The 24,308-nt window shown below is 36.7% G+C and overlaps 1 protein-coding gene across 2 annotated transcripts in view; it reads left to right on the forward strand.

Annotated features, from left to right (window-relative positions):
• Nucleotides 1–24,308, forward strand: part of Olfm3 (olfactomedin 3) — a 222,518-nt gene that overhangs the window by 184,689 nt on the left and 13,521 nt on the right. For both annotated transcript variants that reach the window (XM_017590639.3, NM_145777.2), the window contains exons 2-4: nucleotides 4,835–4,981; nucleotides 11,425–11,580; nucleotides 16,276–16,495. In XM_017590639.3, the coding sequence (XP_017446128.1) occupies nucleotides 4,835–4,981; nucleotides 11,425–11,580; nucleotides 16,276–16,495 (523 nt within the window). The remainder of the gene's footprint in view (nucleotides 1–4,834; nucleotides 4,982–11,424; nucleotides 11,581–16,275; nucleotides 16,496–24,308) is intronic.

Consider the following 24,308-nt stretch of genomic DNA (forward strand, 5'->3'; position numbering starts at 1 on the left):
GGAAGCCTTACAAAGAATAACCTGGAAAAGAGCAATTAGAAAAGCAGAGTGTTCGGCAGACACTGTTCCCAAATAGCCAGCCCTACTGCTGTGGTAGGAAGAGGCCTTGGGCCTTGAAGGTACCTGTGGGCATAAGCCTTTTTCTTTTTCTTTTTTTTTCTTTTTTCTTTTTTTTTTTTTTTGCAACATTTTCAGACATCTATCTGGTGTCTCTCAGATGCAACTACTCTGATGTATTAGTCAGTTTACCTGACTATAATTCTCTGAAAAACACTGTCAGTATCCACCAAGGATATTACTCTAAAATAAAAAATGTGGTTTTATAGTTCTGAATGATGATGTCTAATCTTACTACCTGTTATTGATTTGGGGGTGTTTGGGGTTTTTTTGTTGTTGTTGTTGTTTTGTTTTGTTTTGTTTTTTTGTTTTTCTGTTTTTTTTTTTGTTTTTTTTTTTTTTTTGCAGTAGTAAGGAAGGAGCGAGTCCCCGGTACATGCTGCCTTTCCATCATATTTCCTATTTTTCTGACTGTTTTTCTCTCTCAAAACATTAGGCCAAGTCCATTATGTGCTAAGTAAATTAATGAGACTTCGTGAAAGCTCTGAAAAACAAATCTTGCGAGGAACAAAGAGTGTGACAATTGCCTTTTTATAGAAGTATCACATAAAGAGCGAAAGTGGATGTATTTTTGTTTGAAATTCTGAAGCAGGAGTAGAGACTAAGAGAAAATTTTCAGAAAGATAATTTCAGCTCGCAAACCTCAGTTTTCCAAAGTGAGAGGGTGACACATGAAGCACTGAGTCCTGACCATGCAGAGACCATAGGGAAGCACAAAAACATGTATATAAATTTCCATTGTACAGAGGGACATATGGCTAAATACAACCTCTATGACCCTTCCCACTCACAGCTCATTGAGGTTTTCAAACAATATGAGCAGAGATGACCACCTTAAATTTGACAATGCGTTTGATATTTCTATTGCTGCTTTTATTTTTCATAGTTGGGGTTTCTTCCCTTTAAAAGATGGAAGTTTTCTTGAATGAAGAATATTTATTTCAGTTCCAAAAATTCATGTAAGTAAGAGCACAAAAGCTGCCACAGGGTGACATCTTGATTAACACATCCTACACAGCATATTTCTTCTGGCATGATCTTTTAGCCTCTCTCTAATTCCTGTTTTCACATTTTCCCTTTCTCTGTAACCAAAGCTATTAATACGCTGCTCCTCACCTAACTCTCTGGAGCAAGCGAGACACATCCTTAGATAGAAATTTAATAGAAGTTTTTGTCACTCCAATAAACAATGCTTTTTAATGTGATGTTTTCCTACTTTACATCTCTCATGTTGGACCCCACTTTTAGTAGTTCGGTCCCTCGTTTCTTTCTACCTTGGTCTTTAATTTTTTGAAATATTTTCAAATTAAACATGAATAGTATAATACAAAATGTTCCATCCACAAACTTGCTTTCAGTCGAAGATATGGGATCCTTCCCTTTGCCTTCTATGTTGTCTAGGCTCTGGTAAATGATTGCAGTTCCTCTTGCAGGAGTACTCTGTTTGCCTGGCCCTTAGCTCACTGCTTCTTTATAGTCACAATGGTCATGTGTTTCCACACAAGATAATGCCTGCTGGGAAACAGCTGCTGGGGGTGGGGAAGAGCCTGTTTCATCTAGAGTCCTGCTTAGGACTGTCAGTGAATTGACATCCAGAGGACGAACATAAAGAACTCTGGGTTGAAAATTGTAGAAAACAGGTACAAGTTTGTACTAAATGTTAGCTTGGAAAAAATAATTGCCTTAAGCTCTTTACACTATGGGATCCTTGTAAGCAGCATGAAATAGTATTTCTAAAGGCAATTGGTTCCAAAGAAATGAATCCAATTACAAGAGACGAGATGTTACAAGGAAACTCTACTGAAATGCAATGTATTTTGATTTTCTTTTCCTGCTTCTCAGGCTACCCCATTTATTTATTTATTTTTAAACACCAAATCCCTGTGGTTCAGGGGAATTCCCACATGGTAGCTTTATGTTTACAAAGCATAGATACACAATTAAATTATAATCAAAGAACTCAGACCAGATACAATTGTTAAAAATGATTGTTTTAATTCTCTTATTTAGAACATTCTTAAATATTTAATGAGCGTTGTAATATTAAAATCTGCTAAATAGTTCATTTAGCTCTTCTAATTAACACAAAGAGTTCAAAGAGAACTGGACCAGTAAAGGCTGCTTTGCCTGGACGCTTAGGGCCATTCATAATCAACTGGATTCACTTTCAAGATCCAAGTACTGGACGTCACCATCATACAAATAGATTCTGTATCAGGGTTACAGCATTCATATTAAGGGAGACAGAAATAATTCATAGTTCAATATGATGTTTAAGCCTTATGGTCTGTGATCAGACTACACAAGTTCAAAGGTCAATTCTACTGATGCATCTCCCTTCGACTGTGGGGAAGTTAGTTCCTGTTGCACGGTTGGTCAGAATGATGTCACCTAGATCTCACAATATCAAGCTATTAGGTGACAATAAGTTATAAAACCTTCACAACAGCAGCTAGACATCCACAGATGCTTGATCTTCCCAGTTCATGAGTTTTATTGACATTTGAATAATTGTCATTGTAAGTCAGAATTGGAGCAGGTCTTTCTTTTCGCCTAGGTATCTAAAAATATCTACATACGTCCTTCTATCTGACATCATAGTTGGTCTGATTTTGGTTTTCCTTTCAATGTTTATTGGTCCTAAAAGAGAGTGCTAGAAATACCTACAAAACTTCACTATTCGTCACTGTCCCCAATACAGGGTTTTGTATCAAAAAACCACAGAACTGCTAGGCACTTTGGTTTTCTTGACAAAAAGGTGAAATTTTTGTCCTTTAGATGGTTCAAAGTAACTATAGTTCAGAAGGGTGTCTCTTCAATAATCCTAGAAGAAGGCAATTGAGAGTATAAATATGACTGCAGTCTTTACTGTTATTGATCACGATGTGCCAAGGGATGTTAAATGAACATCAGAGCCTGCTCACCTTTCCCACTTGTGTCAACAACAGAAAGTGACAGGCAACTGGCCCTGGAGAGACAATGGGCATGGAAGCCATGAACCACTCAGGAAAGACAAAGCACATGAATGCTGACAGATTTAATAATCAGTGTTTGCACTGCTCTTAAAATATTTTAATATGATAATTGGGTGGCCCTACTCCTCTATCCAAAAGCTCAATTTATTCTAGAGCCAGGCTTTAATTTTCTGGCATATTTGAAATTTGTCTGCAATGTTACAAGAAGTCCGAAGAGTGTATGTCCAGAGAAATTAACTGCAAACTGTTGCTCCGATTAATTTTTTAATTATATTATAAAAACTATTCTACTAAGTCATTTCTATCTTGATCTTGTGAATAACCTCTGAATTTTTCTCTTATAACTAAAATGGAAGATCTAATTATAATTAATATCTTACCTAATTTTAATAATATGTAATTCTAAGAACATTTTATACTGGATATGCAGGAAGAAAAGCTAGATAGAAGAAGATGTTATATTAAGAAGTCAGTCCCCTTAAGAATAAAAACTAGCCTAGAAATTTTTTTTTTAAAAAAAGTCAGCTAGCTATAAAGAGACTGAAAGATAGGCCTGGTTGAATAGTCTTTCTACAAGAAGGAAAGGCAAAACTTGTGATGTCCTTATGTGTTTTCATGAGTTTATAGTTTATGACTCTCCCAATATATGTTCACAACATATACTGTGTGTGAGACTTTGTCATTGTTGTTGTTGTTGTTTAATGAGATGACTGGAAAAATGCCTATGGCAGGAATTGTAGGAGATTAGAATTAGAATCTACATCCATTTCTGTGAAAAGAAGAACAATAGTAGGACTTCCTCCTCCTTCATTGGTTCTTCGTATGGTTGTATTTTAAGTCACTGGAAGTGAACTGGAGTCAGAACTGAGATGTTATTTTTTACATTAAGAGTCCAATGATTAAGCATGTAAGATGCAGAAGTTATTTAAGGGGTTTTATTTCAGAATATTGAAAGGAATATGGTCTTAGTTATATTCCTTTTGTGAAGGAAAACCTAGCAGATCTAACGTAGAAAGACCAGTAAGATGTGAGGAGCTGGATGTGTAGTCGTGTCTACACGTAGAATTCAAATGCAGAACTTCACAAAGCATGAGAAGTGCTGTAAGATTGACAGACAGTAAATTGTGGAGACTCCGCAGTCCATGGTACTCCTTATGACATTTATAAAGAAGGCAAAACAGAATCAGGCTGCTACCAAGGGAAATTGTTTAACTTTTCTCATCCAAATTCAAAGAATCAAAGGCTAAGGTAGAAGGTGAGTAGGTAAATTGCTATGCAGTCAGGAAGACCTGAATTTGATATTCAACACTAACATAGAAAGTTAGGTGTGGCATCATGCATTTATGACCTTGCTATTGGAGATGGTGAGATTGACAGGTCACTGCACAATGCTGGCCAGTTTGGGGGCATTTCAGGCCAGTGAGAGAATCTGTCTCAAGAACAAGGTAGAAAGATCCTCAGGACATGCACGTGAGAGCACTTCCTCAGAACTGCACACATGTACAAAATATAGTCACAAAATAATAAAACAAGGGGTTGGGGATTTAGCTCAGCGGTAGAGCACTTGCCTAGCAAGCGCAAGGCCCTGGGTTCGGTCCCCAGCTCCGAAAAAAAAATAATAAAACAAAACCTACAAAGACACACAATTTTAAATAAATACCTCTCCTTATGATACCATACTTCTGTCTGCTCCTTACCTTATAGTGAAAGTCTGCTTTGTGTTTACTCTTGCTTTTCCCCAGACTCAGATTAGCCCCAAAGAAGGGTGGCAAGTGTACAGCTCAGCACAGGACCCCGATGGACGATGCATTTGTACTGTGGTGGCTCCAGAACAAAACCTGTGTTCCAGAGATGCCAAAAGCAGGCAGCTCCGCCAGCTACTGGAAAAGGTACGTGGCTTCTGTTCTCCGTGAATACTTTTATTGAAATCTATCATTCTTTAGAGGGGAACTGTGGTTGATTAATAACATATAGTTTCCCTGGGTTTTGCTCTCTTTTAATAAGAGCCTTCCCAGTTCTTTGAAATGTGAATCTCAAATTTCATGCCATATTATTCAATTTCTGGGACTCTTTTTTATCGTTCCCAGTCTTACTTTCTTAAAACATATTCTCTACCATATATCTTAATATATGACCATTTTTTTCTCTTACAGGATTTAGGAAGCAGGGAGTGTTTTTCCAATGCTGACAATTCAGCCTCAACTCTCCAGATCACACAAAGCGCTTTGAGCTCATACATTAGACTCTTATTAACAATCTTGCTAGGAAGTTAAAAATAATGACATGAAATATGCAAGCTATCTGGACAGATAATGAATAATTCTAAGTGTTTATCATCATTCTCTAAATCATTCCTTTGAACATTAAGCTCTTCAGTCTCACTCAAATCCTGGCGTTCTCTCCACAATTTACTTAAGCTGGATTCATAACAATCAAATGCAGAATGCCCTTGATTTGTTCCCATTTACAGAGGAAAGTCAGCTCCTGAAAGGTTGTTTATAAGTAGTTAGGTAGGAGGAAGGCAATGAATGGTGCTTTCAATGATCCCCATTCAGACTTGTCTGGGAAGGGTTCTGAATACAGTAGGACAGCTGGGGTGGTGTGAGTAATGCAAGGGGTGACAACACATGTGAATTTCAAGTATCATGGAAAGAAAGAGCTCAATTAGGTAGCATGTGTAGTCGAGGATGCCACGCTCTCCTGCTCACTTTGTGCTGAATAAATTTTTGTGATTACACACTCCAGACACTGAATTGGAAGTTTTTCACATACAATTAAGATAGCCAGGAGAATGAAAGCACCTAGCATGCTAATATAAACAAATGTTTGCTATCTTAAAGCCAGCTACCACAATTTTTTTCTATCTGTCATAAGGTTTCCTTTGTGAGCATCACTTGGAAATCCTTTGATAAGCAATATTTTTAAAAACTGGCTCTCTTGCTTTTGTACCAAAGCCTAGTCTTTCTACTGGCCTATTTGTTTTATTGTTTTATTGGGTTCTTAGACCTCTACCTCCCTTCCAACCCTTACGTCATCCTAATTTCTTCCAAAATCCCCCAGTGCTAGGTAAAGGGGAAAGAAAGATAAAGTGAAAAGAGGACATAGACCTCTCTAGGCTACTTCCTGCTGATTAGGGTCACCGAGTTCCTTGGGGCAAGTCCAATCTTCATCCCCAGCCTATTCAGAAATCAAACAAAGGCGACAGCAAGAAGGGGAAGCAGCAGCTGCCCCATCTGGGCTCTCACATTTATGTTATCTTAACTTCCCAGATGTAAACTATCTGCAGTCCTAGATACAGCATGAGACAACAACCATAGTTACAGTTGAACACACTGAAGCAGCCCCATATCCCTCAACTGAGATTAAAACAAAGACATAATTCGTATAATATTAATGAATTTTTAAAGACACCAAAATTCTTACTACACTTTTCTCCTTCCCCTATCCTTGGAGTGATCCTTGTCACATATTGGCTCTCTCTCTTCCCAAGCCTTCTTTTATGATGAGATTCCATTCTTCCTGCCCCCTGCTAAAACAGGTCCCATTTGTATTAAAATCAGTGAGTATTAGAAATTACTATAGGCATATTATGATTATTTTGTGATAATGTTTTCTAGTCTGGATTTTTTTTTATGAATACTTCAAATACTACATTTAGTTGAGTAGGGAAATTAATTTGAGTAAAGGATGGCTTAACCTTTTAAATACATTTTTGTTTTATAAAATTGTAACTCCTATCAGATTACTAATATTCCTCAAGTCTTTTTACTTCTACATAAAATATACGATTCTTAATTGTATAACTTCATATTATATTTTAGTATCTTTCAGTAGAGCATTACATAAACAAACCACATACTTATTTTTTCAAAAGCCACTTAAAATATTTCAATGAAAGATAAATCCTATAGGTCAAAAAAGAAATGTCTATTAGAGATATAATGGGACTATTATTTGCATTATTACTGGTTTTATTTTCTATTTTTAGCCTACTCCATTCAACACTTACAGAAGACGTGGTTCATTTTCTAATTCGCATGAAAACAATCTGGTTCTTTCTGAATCTACATTTGTAAAATTTGAAGTGCTCCTTATTTCATTATCTATAGAGTTATATCTGGTAGCTTCTACATTGTCCTGTATATCATTCTCAATACTACTAGTGGTCTCCAACTTATTTTAAAGATGCTATGTCCTTTTGCACTTTATGAAATGTGTATGCTACTGAATATTTGGAAAATGCAGATAATTCAATAGTTCAGTCTTAGTGCACATAAAATAAAATCATTAGCCCAAAAACCTCCTTGTTAGCTATATGGCTTTTGTGCATTGTTATATATATTGTATTGCCCAAACCAATATTCTCTAACATGATTTTAGACTAAGATATGGGCAATATTTTCACCAATAAAATCAATTCAAGGACAGTATACATAATACTTCACCTTAAAGATTTCAAAAAGTAGTTTAACACCAAACTTCCTAGTCAAGCAACTGCTGTTCTTTTTGTTAAATCACAGCTAGCCAAACACATCGAGCAACAGGCTTTTTAATATAAAGTGGGCGGAGTAAGAGTTATGAGTGGGAGAAAAAAATGCACTGATTCGTGTTCATTCAGGAAGACCTCATGCATTTTATTAATAAAACAAGCAAACAAAACAGGACAAATGCTTCAAAAAAGATTATCAGAGATGGGAGACATTGATTTTGCCAAAGAGTGTAGATATCTGTTAGGTAGTTCTCATAGTTGTGACAAATATCAAGGAATAACAAAGTACAAGAGGAAGAATTTATTTTGGCTTTTGGTTTTAGAGGATTTTGGTTCATGGTTACTAGGCCATTGTGTTTCTTGATGCTGATAAGACAATGAAAGGGACCACGTGTTTGAGTGAACCAGCAGACAGGAAGCAGGGGAGAGGACATTGAAATGGTATAGGCATGAAACATGCCTTGTTGACCTACACCTAGAAACAGTCTAGCTAGACCCCACCTCTTAAGTTTCCACACTCTCTCAAAATAGTGCTCTCATTTGAAAAAAATCAAACCTTCAGTACATGAGCTAGTGGATGACATCCAGCATTCAAAACAACAAAATCCAAAACAAACATGAAAAGCTGGAGTGCAAACTTGCTTCAGAGAGAACAGAGCATAAGAAAAAACATGGGTCTCATTCTTATGAGTCACATAATGGAGAAGTCAGTGTTCTTTATCATCAAGAAATGTTTGCTCAAGGGAGTAGTCTCTATCAACACTAGAAAACTCTTCCTAGGGAGAGCTGAAGGCAAATCCTGTCCATTTAGACACCCATGATGATATCTTATACCACAGATATAGTTCCTGCAGTTATTCAAGGTTGTGTAATATAGATGGTCACAACTAAGTCTCATCAAAAAATTTTCTCAGGGTATTTTCCCATAACACAAATCAAGTTGCAAATTCAATTGGGAAGTCCAAGTAGAACATAAAATAAGGGATGAGCTTTTAACTCAATGCTGAATATTTCCTCTTGCCCATCATATTCTAATTGTGTGGAGTATGATTAGGTATAGAAAATTCTTAGGAGGATACCAACCATGCTAATGATGGGTATCTTCATAGACTGCTACATATTTAAATAGGAAGCCAGTTTCTTTAATGCAAATGCTTTACTCTAAATGAGTTTAGAAAATTGCTTTGAAAGTAATGCTTTTATCCATGATAATGTTTCCATGAGTTCAATGCTGTCTCTAATTTTGTATTGGACTAAAAAACATACAAAGCTTTCTGAATATAATAATTTCAAATTGAGAAATATTTGTAGTCATATATTTCTGTGTATAGCAGTTGTGGGGAAAGAAAAAAAACTTTCCCTCAAATATTAAGATCGTAATTACCCACAACACTACTTGAAAACCAAGATGATTTTATTCAAGAAATATTTATCAAGCACTTACCTGTGTCTGGTTCTGTGTAACATCTTGCAAGTAAAAAATGTGAAGATACAGCCTATGATGAAGAGAACAGACCAAGGGGCTTTGCTGACATTGTCTGAGAGCGTATTTTAAAATTATTTTTAATATAAGCCAGACTTTGACATGTTTGAAATAGACAGTATGAACATAAAGGAGGCCTAAAGATCAAGACATCACAGGAAAGAGATAAAGAAAACTTGACTTGTCTATCAAGAAGTAAAGAACTGAGGCAAACCCAGGCACAGGGCTTAAAAACCCTGGCTTTTATAAAATTGACAATTCTGAGCATTATGTCAACCATGGTCTCTTTTGAGATAACTGATATGTGTGTTAATCTTCATAATTTTTCCTGATGGAAAAGTCTATCTCGGAACAGGTTATTCACTTGTAGTTCATGTGTGTGTGTGTGTGTGTGTTTGTGTGTGTGTGTGTGTGTGTGTGTTTTCAATGAAAGCAGCACTCTACTAGTTACTAAGTAATGCATTTAAAAATAAATGGAAGTGCACATTCACTTATCGAAAACAAAACTATTTGCAATCCTATCACCTTTTGTATGCTCATTCTTTGGTAAATTCACTAACGCAAATGAAAATATCATTTAATCAAAATGGAATTATATATACACTGTATACATACACATAGTTCTTTCCTCTTTGAGAAATATTAATATTAATATTAACAGCCTAATACATATTTTTCTAATTCTTTAATGTGAATTTCTTCACGACTTTTCTTAATGGATCATATTATCTTTTGCATGTGTGGCTGTGTTTTATCTATGATAAAGGATCAAGTTCTGTATCCATATTATGTTTATCGCTTATAGAAAACCTTCCCTGATGAGTGGGACTTCTCGAACTTTAAAAGTCGGTTGTAAGAATCACTTGGGAATCTTGATAAACATGCAGGCTAATTGAGTGCCTTTGTGATGGTGCCGGGATTCACACTTTTGACAAGCTTCCAGGTGAAGATGAAGTTGTTGCTCTGAAGTACCAGCGTTGTAGACATCCATCTTTGTCTTTACGATAATTTATTCTTAGACTATTCTTCATTCAAATGCTTCCCTCTATTACAGGCTTTCTCTGTGTTCCCAGGATTTTGCTACCACAAAAATTAGAGCAACTTTCCTTTCATTTTTGCTCTTTCTAGGTCACCCATTTCCTACTGTAAATAGCCTGGGGCTCAATGAACCTGGACCAATGCCATCGGCTTAACTCGTGGTTCTGCCTATCTATAAAGCACTTTATGTGGTTACCATTTCCCAAGTCCCTCAAACATATGCCATGCTACTTAGAAGGTGTTCTAACACTACCAACACTTGTCCTGGTCAACTCAGTGTCACCCCTCGGAGTATTTTAGAATCATCATGATGTAAATGCAACTAGAGTTGATATTAGAGCTCGGTGAGCTCATCTGGAGAGGGTCAGGTTCTTTTGTTCTAGAATAAAGAATTGAACAAAGACACAGAGATGCAGCAGAGGCATGGTATAGTTGAATTTATGCAGTTTGTTAGGGTATAGTTTGTTTACAAAAGGAAGAGGGTTGGGAAGAAGAGGGCTGGTTCTGTAGCTCAGCTTTCCTCTGAACAAAGGATTCTGGCTTTTATGCTCCACACCCTGGGCTTTTTGGAGGCATTTGCACTTTGGGTATATTTGCAACTGTATAGGAGTTCTTACATGCGTTCTGCTACACTTACTTCTGCAAAGTAGTTCATGCATTGTCTGTGTCCTTAGCATTTTTAAAGTTCCTCTTTGGGGTGTATATACTAAGTATAAAAATAGACCAGCCTCAGACAGCCTGAGTATGTTCTGCACCTGCTGCGATGATTTAAGTGGTGGGGACTGAGGGACACCAGCCTCTCTCTCTGCTGGATTTTTTCACATACTTTTTCCATCCTTCATGAAGCCTCCACCTCACGCTCTTCCTTATTCTTAGGCTTCAAAATGATTGAACTACTAACTCTGTCGACCCTGTCAGTACTATACACACTGTTTGTTGCTAAGCACCCCTGGCATTTCAGAAGTTACAAAAAGCATTTACAGACACAGTTTATGTCAACATGCATTATCTTGGGTACTACTGCCTTATGAAGCCTTGGAATGAAACTAATTTATTTTTTTTTAATCTTCTAGCTTTTTGCTTATGTGACCATTTCTAAAAATATATGACCAATTGTCATTACATGCGTCGGTATAACTTTTTTTGGTTGAATTTTGTGAATGCTTATTGTAAGGAATCTTGTTTAAAATGAGAGAGCAGACATGCATTTGCTGATTTGGTACTTGTGTTCACGTTAGTAACATTTTTATACTTTAGTAGAGATTTCAAGTATCCATACACTGAGAATAATGCACAACCAATGACTTCTTTTTTTTAAACAGGTACAGAATATGTCCCAGTCTATAGAAGTCTTAAACTTGAGAACTCAGAGAGATTTTCAATACGTCTTAAAGATGGAAACCCAAATGAAAGGGCTGAAGGCCAAGTTTCGGCAGATTGAAGATGATCGGAAGACGCTAATGACCAAGCATTTTCAAGTAGGTGTGAATTCTGCTGGTCCAAGCATAGTGTGCAGGTAGCACATTACTCAGCTGGAAATAAGTACTCCTGGGACCATGTACAAAGTTAAAAACTCCCTGGGAACATAACTGTCTCATCACTAAATAGTGACCATTAGCAAACAACCAGGAACAAAGAAGACTTTTTTTTAAAAGGTGCTGCCCATCAGAGACGTGGAGTTTCTGGGTAGAATTATTGGTACTTTACTATCTAAGACAAGGGAAAATCCCAAGGAAAATTAATAATTATGTCATCAATGATTTTCCTAATGAACTTATCCTACTGTGAAGATATAAATTATTAAAGAAGGGAAAAAATAACGTTGATGACGATTTTCAAAGGCTAGTTTTCAAAGTAAGTGAGACCTTTAAAAACGATTTTAGGTGGTTTAACGCAAATTATCTAGAAACTAGAAATGGAAAAATTTGCTGAGCATGCTGGGCAGACTTTATTAATGATTTATGACAGAGTCATTTATTTAAAAAACTTCCTGGTCTGATAATGTAACTTTAGCCTCTACTAAAAAAGTATTGCTTTGTCATAAAAAGCATAGCACAAGAGTTTTCAACAACCTTAAGGTTGTCCACAGATACTATCTCTTGTCCCTCTGCTAATTAGACTATGAAGTTCAATCACAGAGTGAAGGGAGTGGGTTGAATTCAATCTTGTGGTCAAGGCTTTGAGCATACTGGAAAAATATAGGGAGTTGGTCAGAGACAAACAGGATCTTTGAAAGGCACATTATAATGAGATAGAAATCATCAGGGCTTAGAATTTTCTCTGTAGCCTCTGGAATATCAGAAGCAGAGGTACCAATGAAAGACATCACTATATTCAAGTTTCAATGGAAGAAACAGGACAGAAAAGTTGAGGATATTGACAAGAGAGAAAGTGAGGAATCTGAACTGAAGAGAAATTTAAAGAAAACAGAAATCTTTGAAAAAGAGAAAGAAGAAAAGAATGGGTTATAGCAAGATGACAGAATGTTGAAAATATGTAAGAAATGGAGGAAAATAATAATCAGGGAGAAATAAAAAATTCTCAACAGGCACCCATGTCAGGAAGAATTCATTGATACAATACATACACTTTGTGACACTAGGCCAGGCCCTTCCTAGAAAAATGAAGCACAAACTCTTTCCATGAAAAGGACATAAAAGGGAAACAGACTGGGATCAAAGCAAGCAGCAGCAGTGTTTAAAAGCACAAAAGGAGATTCATTTGTTCACTGACAGTCTGCCTGGGATTTAGGTGATTTGACAGTGTTCAGGAAAACCATGTTGGATGTGGCCTTCCCCTCTGAAATAAGAAATTTCAGAGAGGATCTAAAAATTAAAGAGAGTTTCAATGCTCAGGATTCAACAGTGTGAACCTGAGGCTGTGTCCTTACCAAAGGAGACGATTGTGAATACTAAGTGGAGGAGAGAAGCACACCCAGAAAGGACAGCAACAGGAGGACAGGAGCCCATACTGTACTCAGGAGACAGAGTGGTGCAGACTTGGTAGAATCAAGGGACCCATGTAAGCTTCCCTGGGTCAACAGGACTGGGGAATGCATTTTTAGGAAACAAAGAAAGAAAGCTGAGAGAAGCCAAAAACATATTTGCCCTGCTGTATATAGGGTTTTCTATAGTGAAAGCCATAGTGTCAATTAGAATACTGAATTTTCAGAAAATACCAGGTGATTGTGATTTTGATTTTTTTATAGTTCACATAATCCAAAGAGATGTTGGATATGTAGAAGTCTAAATTTCAGTTACTATAATGATAACCATTGTTCTGGACATACATATTCAGAGCAGAGTTTTGAGCATTTGTATATATTAATTGGTCCAATCATCACATCTATCCAACGAACAAGCACTGCTTTACTGTTTTTATCCCCCATCAAATGAGCTAATGAACAATTATACATTTTCTAGTACCTAATCGAAGATTCATATTGACAACATCTAACTTCAAGCCTGCAGGTCTGAACGGATAAACTAGGTCTTTGAATTAAAGTGATAGGGACTGGAGAGTTGGTAACGTTTGTAAATTATTGTTAGTACGAACATAAGGACTTGATTTCTGATGCCCAGAATACATCAAATAGTGACAGGGTTTGGGGTGTGTGTCCTCAGCATTGGGGAAGTAAAGGCAGACATATCCTTAGATTCCTAAGTAGATAATATAGCCTAATAGGGGGGCTCCTGGAAATTTTGAGAGACCCTATCTCAGGGGAATAAACTCTAAGTACAGGATGATTAAGGAAGACACTTGAAATCAACCTCTGGCCTACACAGTGGTGAGTATACTTACACACACACACACACACACACACACATGCACACACACATACACACACACACGCACACGCACACACATGTACACACACAAACTCATGCATAGTCCCATACACATGCATGTGTACACTTGCAGCACACATACATCCACACACATGGGCACACACATACATAAGCATACAACCATGCACACATACATATGCACACCAACACGCCTGCCAAAATTCCCACATTCATAAGCTCACTCCTCTACACCCAAATCACAGTAATAATCAGGTGCCCTAAACATGCTTATGGATCTCATGTCTTCCCTGAGTTACAGCATGAATCACATTTCTTCCTAGATGCAGAGATAACAAATGCTAGAAGTAGAACATTCTTAAACCAAGCTTAAGTGAAAAACTCCTTTATAAAATGCTCTCTGCTGCTGCAAAACTTTCATCTCACAACAAACACCGTCGTCTCTTCCTTCTGTGGTCTCTCGGGTGGAATGCTGAGCTGTCCGTCACACTGAGACCAACTGTTGTTGGCAAGCACTCTGGCTGTTGTCGGAGCTAGATAGTTGAAAGTAAAATTCTAGAAGGTAGCAGCAAAGCTAGACTTATGATATTATATTTTTAGTTTTACACATATGATATATACCTGGGTCCTCTAATAAGTGCCCAAAGCTTCAAAATTGATTGTCAAAAGTCTAGTAAATTTTGAAAAAGTAAAAATACTTCTTAATTCATCAAAGAAAAGAAACTTCCAAAACTTTGACATCAGACTGCTCCTTTGAACACCCGCTTGCAGTAAAATGTAAAGTGTTCAATTGTGGCACTTATTATAATATGCAGCAAGTGGGAGAAGCAGAACTCTTCTCATTAAAATTCTAATGAAACAATTGTATCTCCTTTTAGGAGTACTGCAAGATGCTTAAATTAATAAGTTTATTTCAAGATGAGACGTAAAATGAGCAAGCTCTGCAGTTCTACCTTTTGACTGCAAACCTTACAAATCTTCATTACTGAGATCGTTTTAATCATCTCATTCAACTTGTACATACAGAGAAATTCAAAGATTTCCGGGTTTGAGCTGCATATAGATGTCTCCCCACCAAAAACCCAAGCCCGTTAATCAGGGCAGCAATGGGAGCTTCTGCTCCTCGAATGTGTTTACAGTAATAACATTTTCTAAGTGTAATCTAAAAATGCAATTTTCAGCTCCTTCAATAATCATACAGTACGGCTTCCGACAGAGTCCATGGGTTATTCTCAAAGGATCATACTTTGGCACTCTTTCAACAGATTATATCATCTGCAATAAATTCGCAGTTAACTCAAGATCCTGTGGTACTTTCATTGTTCACGCCTACAAAATTAAAGGGAAAGAAGTTTTTGCAATAAGCATAGAAGTTGCGAGTAAAAGTGCAAGTTGTGGTCCAGGTTTGTGATGACGAGGAATAGGGAACACTGACAACATGTGTTGCTTGGTTCCTTGACAAAAAAAAATTCAGTGTTTTAATGTTGAACAGCTCTGTGTACCTGGCCCAACTGCTATCTACATTATGCACCTTGTTCCTTTAAGGAGTTAAATCACTGCATGGTGGATAAGTAACTCTGCACTCTGTAATGACATCTTAGTTATCTATGCTAGAAAACAACTGGACAGAGTTCACTTAATGATTCAAAATGGAAACAGCAGCATATGTCTCGTCAACTTTTGCAAAGCTTTGTATGATTTATCATGTAGTTGAACTTACCTTCCTACTGAAGTTCTCCTAACATGAATATTCCACAGGACAGGAAACACCTGAGGACAAATGAAAGACAAAGCCAAACAAACACCAGAATCGCCAACAACTGGCCCTAGAAACAGTCTTAAATTCAAGAAAAAAGTTAGTCTAGAGTCAAAAATTCTCCTTTATGTAGTTCTATGGTATGGATATTCAGTTGTGGCATAATTCACTTTCCCTAATGTCTCATAAGATGTTTGATTTCTTTCCAGTATTGCAATTCAATAAATCACTGGGAAATGGGATCATGTCTCTGTTTCCAAATGAGATGATGCATTATTCAGGTTACAAAACACTAGAAACTACAATAATCCAAGAGACGTAATTGCTATGATAGGAAGGTTTTCTAAATATGGTAAAGATCAATTTATTTTATAGCAATGCATGTAATCTCTCAAAGAGAGATTGCTGTGTTAACAGGATGAGATACAAAGATTTATTACCAAGAATCATGTGTCCACTTACATTAACAAAGCCGACCTGGTGTCAGTCCAAATATCAATAAAGAGCCTTGAAACTCTTTAAATAAGTTCCTTTTCATGTCTTACTTCAAAGAACATGGCTGCCTTTTCTGTTTTAAATGACTCTTGGAAACATTCTACTGCTTTCCACAGGAGTTGAAAGAGAAAATGGACGAGCTACTGCCCCTCATCCCAGTGTTGGAGCAGTACAAAACCGACGCAAAGCTCATCACGCAGTTCAAGGAGGAAATCCGGAACCTGTCTTCAGTCCTCACTGGGATTCAGGAGGAAATCGGTGCCTATGACTATGAAGAACTGCACCAACGGGTCCTCAGCTTAGAAACTAGGCTTCGTGACTGCATGAAAAAGCTAAGTGAGTCAAGTTCTTTCATTGGCTTAGGTCATGAGTTTCCTTGTCCATGGAGACTGTATTCTTACACAGAAGTCAGAGTAAAGGACTTACTTATAGGGAGTCAATCCTGAATTACAGGGCCAAGTGTCCCTTAGTCACTTGAGCATGGTCACTTCACATTTCTGTGGCTTTAAATAACCAGTGTGCTTGGCTAGGGGGAAAAAACTTTCTTCCATTTTTGTTGGTATGTTTTGTTTTGTTTTGGTTGGTTGGCTTGTTTTAGTTGTTGACAGTAAATAAAGTGATCAGGAATCAAATTCAAAGAAAATGTTGTCAAAAATAAAACATTTTCTGAAATAATTAAAAGGGAAGAGGCATGATATACCTGAAATGGATTATTTGCAGCAAACCAGTCTGTAGTGGATACGTACAAAGTTTAAAATAAAACGTGAATGGTTACAAGAAAACATTTTGGATGCCATTTAACATGTAACTCAGATGATTAAACATAAGCCAAACTACAAAATGTTGTGTTAAGGGAGTTACCACAACCACCAAAATACAGAACCAATCAGGGGAGAAATTCTCATATCAGAGGCTCCATTACAGTCATTTCAATTTTTACAAAGGAATCACAGAAGATAATTAAAAGGAAATAAAGTGAACAGAAAGTGTGCATGAATGCATAGAAATCTTCAACGCTTTTTTAATTGAAAAATATTTGTTTTCATGCAATATATTCCGATCACAATTTTCTCTCTCTCAACTCCTCCTAAATCGTCTTTATCTCTCTGTATTCCCAGGGCACTGTTTGTGACGAATTCAGTACTCAGATGCATGTACTCCAGCAATCATATCTAACTATCATATCAGACTATAAACATATAAAACAACAGCATCACTATTTATCTTCCTTATTTCATTAGGTGTTTGCTGTTTGCGTTAGCTGGGCGGTAAACACTGAATGTGAAGCAATATCTGTGAGGAACTGGCTCCGGAGTCCTCACAACTACCCAAGTTTACAGTTGGGAAATCCCCTTCTATAGAATAGTGCATAGCTGATGCATTCCTTCCCATATATTTTCTGTAATTTCTAGATTCTTTTAACCAAATGCTGTCCGAATTTAATATAAATATGGCTTGGGCAAAAATGATAAGAAATTAGTCTATACATGCTTTCTACAGATGAAATTGTTTTCCAAACACTTGTCATCCCTGCTTGTTGAAGTTGAAGATGTGAAACTCATGAAAATAAAGAGCAAGCTGTAGTTCTACTCTGTCATGAAGTCTGTCCAATGTCGTTAGTCATTGTCTCCTTGTCACTTATCATAGAGACCAATGTTACAGAAAAATAATGTGACTTTTTGTCTGGAAAAATATGATTTTCTCCTTCCCATCATTTAAATCAATTAGTCACTTAGTGAGCATCTCTAAACAGAGAAATATTAAACAGAGAACCTAAACAATACCAGGAAAGTATATTCAGATGATAGATGATTGATGATAGATAGGTTATAGATAGATATAGATAATAAATGATACATAGATAGATGTAGGTAGATAGATAATAGATAGCTGATGCATAGGTGTACAGATAGATAATGATATATAGATGATAGGTAGATATATAGAAGGACAGATACAGAGAAATAAAGATATAAATAGATGGTAGGAGCATAGGTATGGGTAGAAAATAGATGGATAAATGAATATCATATATATGTAGGGATAAAGAGAGAAACAGAACATGTGGAAGGTAATTCTAAATGTCATTTGCTATTTAATGACTATATTTAATTTTTCACAAGAATAATTCATTGCCAGTATGTTTTGTGATGTGTACTTATTGAAAATAATAGCTGATTTCTGCCATGTGATTTTTCTTTTCTTTTCAACCTATTTATTTAATTGATTGGATTTTTATATAGTCTAGCTATGTATCTCAGGCTGGTTTTAATATTCCATTCAGTTCAGGCTGGTCATGAATTTACATTGATCTTTCTGTCTCATTCTAAGTGCTGAAACTACAAGTGTACACACACACACACATACACACACACACACGACACACACAACACATACACACACACAAAACACACACACACAAAACACACACACACACACACACACACACACACACACACACAGTCTCACACCCCAAAGAGAACAAAATAAAAAACCCCAAACAAGCAAACAGAAACATCAAACAATAGGATATTGGAAGAGAGGGAAAAGAATAATTAAGTAACACAAAGGAGAGAGGGAGAAATACCATGACTTCAACATTGCAATGAATCCAAAATCAGCATCCTATAATGCTCAGACACAGAGAGGAGGAAGGGGGAATCGACAGTGCAGTATAGCAAACGAGGAGAAGATTCATCTTTCCTCTGAAAGTGGCATCTTTCCTCTTCACAGAAGCCACTCAACACACAGCTGATAAGCAGAGGGTAGAAATGAACTGGGCATTCAGAATAAAATTGTAACAATTGTGAATACATTTCCCTCAATTTTCTACCCCCAGAGGAGTTAGTTTGAAGTTAAATGTTATAAATCTGAAGATTGAAAATTAAACCAGCCTTCCTGCCTTCAAGTATCACAACCACCATCATCATCACCACCACCACCACCACCACCCCAGCTCCAACCAGCAAACAAGGCCCACAGGGAATCACTAAGGTCTGTTTATGTCTACTAAAGAATTCAAGGGTTGTAGAGATAGAAATTAGAAAAATGCTTCCACAGCGTTGCACCCTGGTGGCTCAGTGAAGAACAATGATGCTTTTTCCAAAGTATTTCATTCTCTCCTCTGAGGGACTGAATAGAATAAAGTCCCCTGTGCTTAATTAAATCGTATCAGATTTCTCAACACACAGAACATAATTGTATGCATGTGAGAATCTGCCCGAGAAAGCGTGGTTAAAACTCTTACACACCCCCTGAGATCACCAATAGATATTTAATGGAGATTATAACCAAGCTTCTCAGTTTGCCGGCCCCCACCCCACCCTATTCCCTTGTGATGCTTCTATTTTTGGGCAATGGTTTGGTGCCCTCTAGTGAAAGAAGGGATGCATCCTTTTACTAAAGGAGCCATTTGAGGTCAAGACCCTCTTACTAGGCTACATGGAGACTTCGTTTCTTAAAATGGAGAATAAATTTCCTAAGTGGCAGTAGCCATGTTTCTATATGCGACGGTTTCTTTTGACTCCATGCTTTGTGCTCGCACTTTGTAAAGGACCATTTCTCTGGGGTAAACAAGTTCATCTTTAAGCAAGCACATAAATAGGTGGTTGCTGCAAGACAGGGTACCTTCTGTTTTGACATGTAGTATGCCAGCTGTTTTACACATTTGTTTTAATCCCTGAAAGAACTCCAAATTAGATGATAGTAGTGGTGATTTAATTAAAACATGGACAAATTAATAAACTTCTATGGACTATAAGGGTTGTAACAACTTTAAGCCCAAGTCTGTTTTAATTGAAAATCAGATTTCTTTCCCACACATGATATCATGATTCCATGATAGTGGTATATCTAGTCTTGAATATACACACAACATAACTCAAACACATTAGGGAAAACCAGTTGCTGCAAAGGCTTGAAGAGAGGATTTTATTTTCAAAATAATTTATTTTCAATTCATATAACAATATGGTGTGTGATATGGTGTGTGTGTGTGTGTGTGTGTCTGTCTGTCTGTCTGTCTGTCTGTCTGTCACAAGTCAGAGATCATTTGAGGAAAAGCAGATTATAAAAGCACTGCACTGGTTCTTATCTGTTCGTCTATTGTGTTATTATTGACTTCTTTTCTTTCCACAATGGCAATTTCAGTGTTTCACTGTAAAATACCTAATAGTTTGCTCTATGTAACATTTAAAGAGAAAGACACTAAAATCTCAGAGACTTCAGAAATTTAAGAAAGGTTAAACTCTGGCTCACTGGGGGTAGAAAAGTGAGATTTTAATCAGAAACATAATGTAGAAAAATATAAGAACATGTACTTAGATTAAGTTAAATTAAAGCCTAATAAGTCATTTGAAATCATTTGCCAGAATCTGCCATACACAACCCAAAATATTCCTGCTCCGTGCACCTGAGATTGATTCTTATAGAACTTTTGAACTAAAGTTTTTTTTAGCTAAGGTTTTAAGTAATCAATAAACTTTACTATAAATTGATTATCATTAATCTTTCATATATTTATATGCTCTTAATTTATGACTATATTTAAATCACATATCCTATATTTCCAGATGAAAAGTATAAATTTCTACTTTTTCAGGGATTTCATTACACTATTGTCCATTCAGTTTTAGGTCTAAATGGATTTTATTTTAAGATATATTTCTAACTAAATTTATATTTAAAAGATAAATGGAAGAGTTGAAGTACTTCCTTAAACAATGAAGAAGGTAAAGGTGTGTTTTCTGATAAAAGATGAGTTATTATACACACAGTTAATTGTTCTTATCCTCAGCAGAAGCTCATTGTAGCTACCACAATCATTTCACTTAGCAGCATAATCAACAAGTCTAGACATAAAGATAAAATTTAAATGATATAAGTAGATTTTACAGGGCTCCCAAAGGATGGCTGAAATAGTCTTCTATAAGAATTTTAACAGGTTGTAAAATTAAATCATGTGTATTTCTTACTACATGAGTTCCCCATACCCTTTAAGAAGAAAAACAATTTTCCGTCGATAGAAATAATCCCTGCTCTATCTAAGTTATATGTATGGGTTTGGACTAAGAATCCAAAGCTAGAAGCTCTTCCACTAAACTATAGTAAAACACATTCATATGCTAAAGATATAAGAAAAGAGAATGGGTGTGTTTTATGCATCAATGATTCAACTTCCTCAGGCTGCATCCTAAACTGTACCATTTCCTCAACTAATCATGGGTGATAACTGACAATAGAAAATAAATGCTTAAAATTCATCAGAGAAATAAAATGACTACCTTTTTAAATAATGTTTTCGGTATTTTTTTTTTGCATAGGTAGAATGTTATCAATTCTGACATTTCCATAGGTCTCTCTCTAGGTGGAGGAGAGTGGTAGGGGAAATCATTGACCCAAGACTCCACCTCCCTTCTGTCGTCATGCACCTTCATGGGAACATTTGTCTTCCAGGCATTTGGGGATATTATCTTTCCTGACTAGCTTCCCTTGTCCTCTAGAAAGTAAGAGAAAAGAAAATGATTCATTTGAACAAAAGCTAGCTTGGGAAAGTCATGAAACAAAAATCAGATAAAGTTTTGTTTTCTTTTTCTCAATGTCTCTGTTCCTTTTGCCTATGTTTTCTTGACACCAAAGACCATAAAATTATAACTGGGAAAGCAGCCAGTTTCATAAATTCCTGTAGATTTGTTTCTGCTGACTTTATTTGACAAGATAAAACAATGACCAACTTAAAGGAAGTTTCTCTTGGGAAGTACTCAACACTAAGAGATCCTCAAGTGTTGCTTACTTCCCGAGAATGCCCACCCGACAATAACAGCATGGTGATGACTACCACATGGCCATAGTGGGGACTTGCTATATATCTATGCATCCATCCATCCATCCATCCATCCATCCACCCACCCGCCCGCCTGCCTGCCTGCCCGCCCGCCTGCCCATCCATCCATCCGTCTGTCTGTCTATCTATTGTTGGTTAAATGGGCCATGACCACAGATACCACTTTGTCCTCATCAGCATATAACAGTCTCTTTACCCTGAATCAATTTAATGTCCACTTAGCAGAAAAAAATATGCCAGACTTTAGACAGCCCTTTCTGGAAAGTAAGTGCATTATCTGCAGTATACAATGATTCTGACATGTGACATGTAAGGGGAACCAGACTTAATCCTGTCTACCTTAGCATAAGTCATAGGCAGAATCTTTGTTTCTGTGTCTGATTGTAATTAATACACATACACATTAAAGGGCAAGTGGAGGCATGATTAATTATGAATACTAAGTAAATTCAATTACTATTTAGTTGTGGATTTTGTTTATTTCATTTCGATCTTTTACAATGTTCATTGTTCACTCTCTACCACGTGGCACCTAGATACATACCTGACTTTACTAAATGACAACAGAAAAGTAATTTCGATGAGCACATGCTTCCCTGCCTCTCCCTCCCTCCTTTTTTCTAAAAAGACATGCCTGGCGTTGCCCTTTGGTTTATCATGTTTTTCAAATCAACTCTCATTCAAATTATGATTTGTCACTTTCTGAATGCCTCATGATCACCAGTGACTTCTTTGCAGTACACACCACAGCTATTGCTTTGCAAGGGTCTTGTTAGCCATCAGGATGGGATTCTCCACAAGTCAGTACACAGCCTTCTGAGGAACTGTTTTACTTGGTTCAGTGATGTCTTGTTAAAAAAAAAGATTCTTCCTCTTGGGATAATTTAGACCAAGAGTGAACCCAAATTTAAATTCTTTACTTCTTTCTGTTTGTCCTCCATCTGTTCCAAACAAGGGTCTTTGTACTACATAGCACAGAAAATATGGTACGGGAAGATAATTAAAAATCTCACATTTTAATTTATTTTTAACATTTTATAGGTTATAAACTGTTTATAGGGAAGTCTTTAGTGACCCAGAAAAGCACTCAAAACTGCAAGTAGGTGTTACCAAGCCATATCCACATGTTGCTGTCAAAAATTATGCTTGGTATTTCTTTTCTAGGTTACTCTGACCTTCATAACTGCTTACACAACACATACACACACACACACACACACACACACACACACACACACACACACACATACACACACACACTTGTAGGCCAGCAGGATGGAGGAGTACAGAATACAATGCTGAAGTGAAAAACACTTAGCTCGGCTTGAAAAACAAAGCAAATGGATTAATGGGAATTTCAAGACAGAGTCAGGTTGTTTATGTGACTTTCTTAAAAATAATTCACACACTAAACACACAGTAGGAAAACAGATTTAATATAGCTTTAAAGCTCTTAAACCATGTTATTAACTCAGCTGTAAGATTAGGCCAAAGCTTAATTTCTAAAGGTAAGAAGTATTTTCAGAAATCTACTCCCAAAGATGCTTCTTCCAGAGCATCTCCGATGGGTCCCTTAAATGCTTATTTGCTGACTTCTGTTGAGGATGTCCTTCTTGGTGTATGCCACTCAGGAAGCTAATCCATCCTCAGACCTTCACTATCATCACGGCACTTACAAATGCCCAAAGTGCTTCTCCCAGGGGCATCTGTTCCCTTCAAGTACAATTTTTCTCACCAGATACTATGTCAAATCATGCACAGTTGAAAACTACCTTCACTGGCGTCTTGACAGTTTTCTTCTTCCTCCTCCCTATCTTTGTAACTCAGTAACTGGCACTATACTCTGCCTAAAGTTGAGCAGTCCATATATTTGCACATTACACTACAACATTATTAAGTTGTTTGGGCCTCCTATCTTCCCATCTAACCCAAAATTGGTTTCTATCAACTTTACCCTTAATATCAGACACCCAAGTATACCGTTTCCTCTGTCTCTATCTCTGCTTTACATCCCTCAGCCAAATAGAGCAACAACTCTCAGAGAATATCCTCCCTACTCTTCTCCCTCTGCAGTTCATTGTCCATAAAGTAGATAGAATTTTCTTTTAAAATTGCAGTTCACGGATCTTTTTATTCCCTAATGTTCCCTTTTAAAACTCTTCTGTAATTTTAGATTATATCTATAAAAACTTACAAACGTTCACATTGATTTTACGACTTTAATTTGATCAGTCTTAGATTCCTAGCAGGAACATATGCAATAGTTAATATTCTAAAGTATCTGACTGTGTACTGAGTGTTATTTTA

This window comes from Rattus norvegicus, chromosome 2, assembly GCF_036323735.1.
Source record: "Rattus norvegicus strain BN/NHsdMcwi chromosome 2, GRCr8, whole genome shotgun sequence".
Lineage (NCBI taxonomy): Eukaryota > Metazoa > Chordata > Mammalia > Rodentia > Muridae > Rattus > Rattus norvegicus.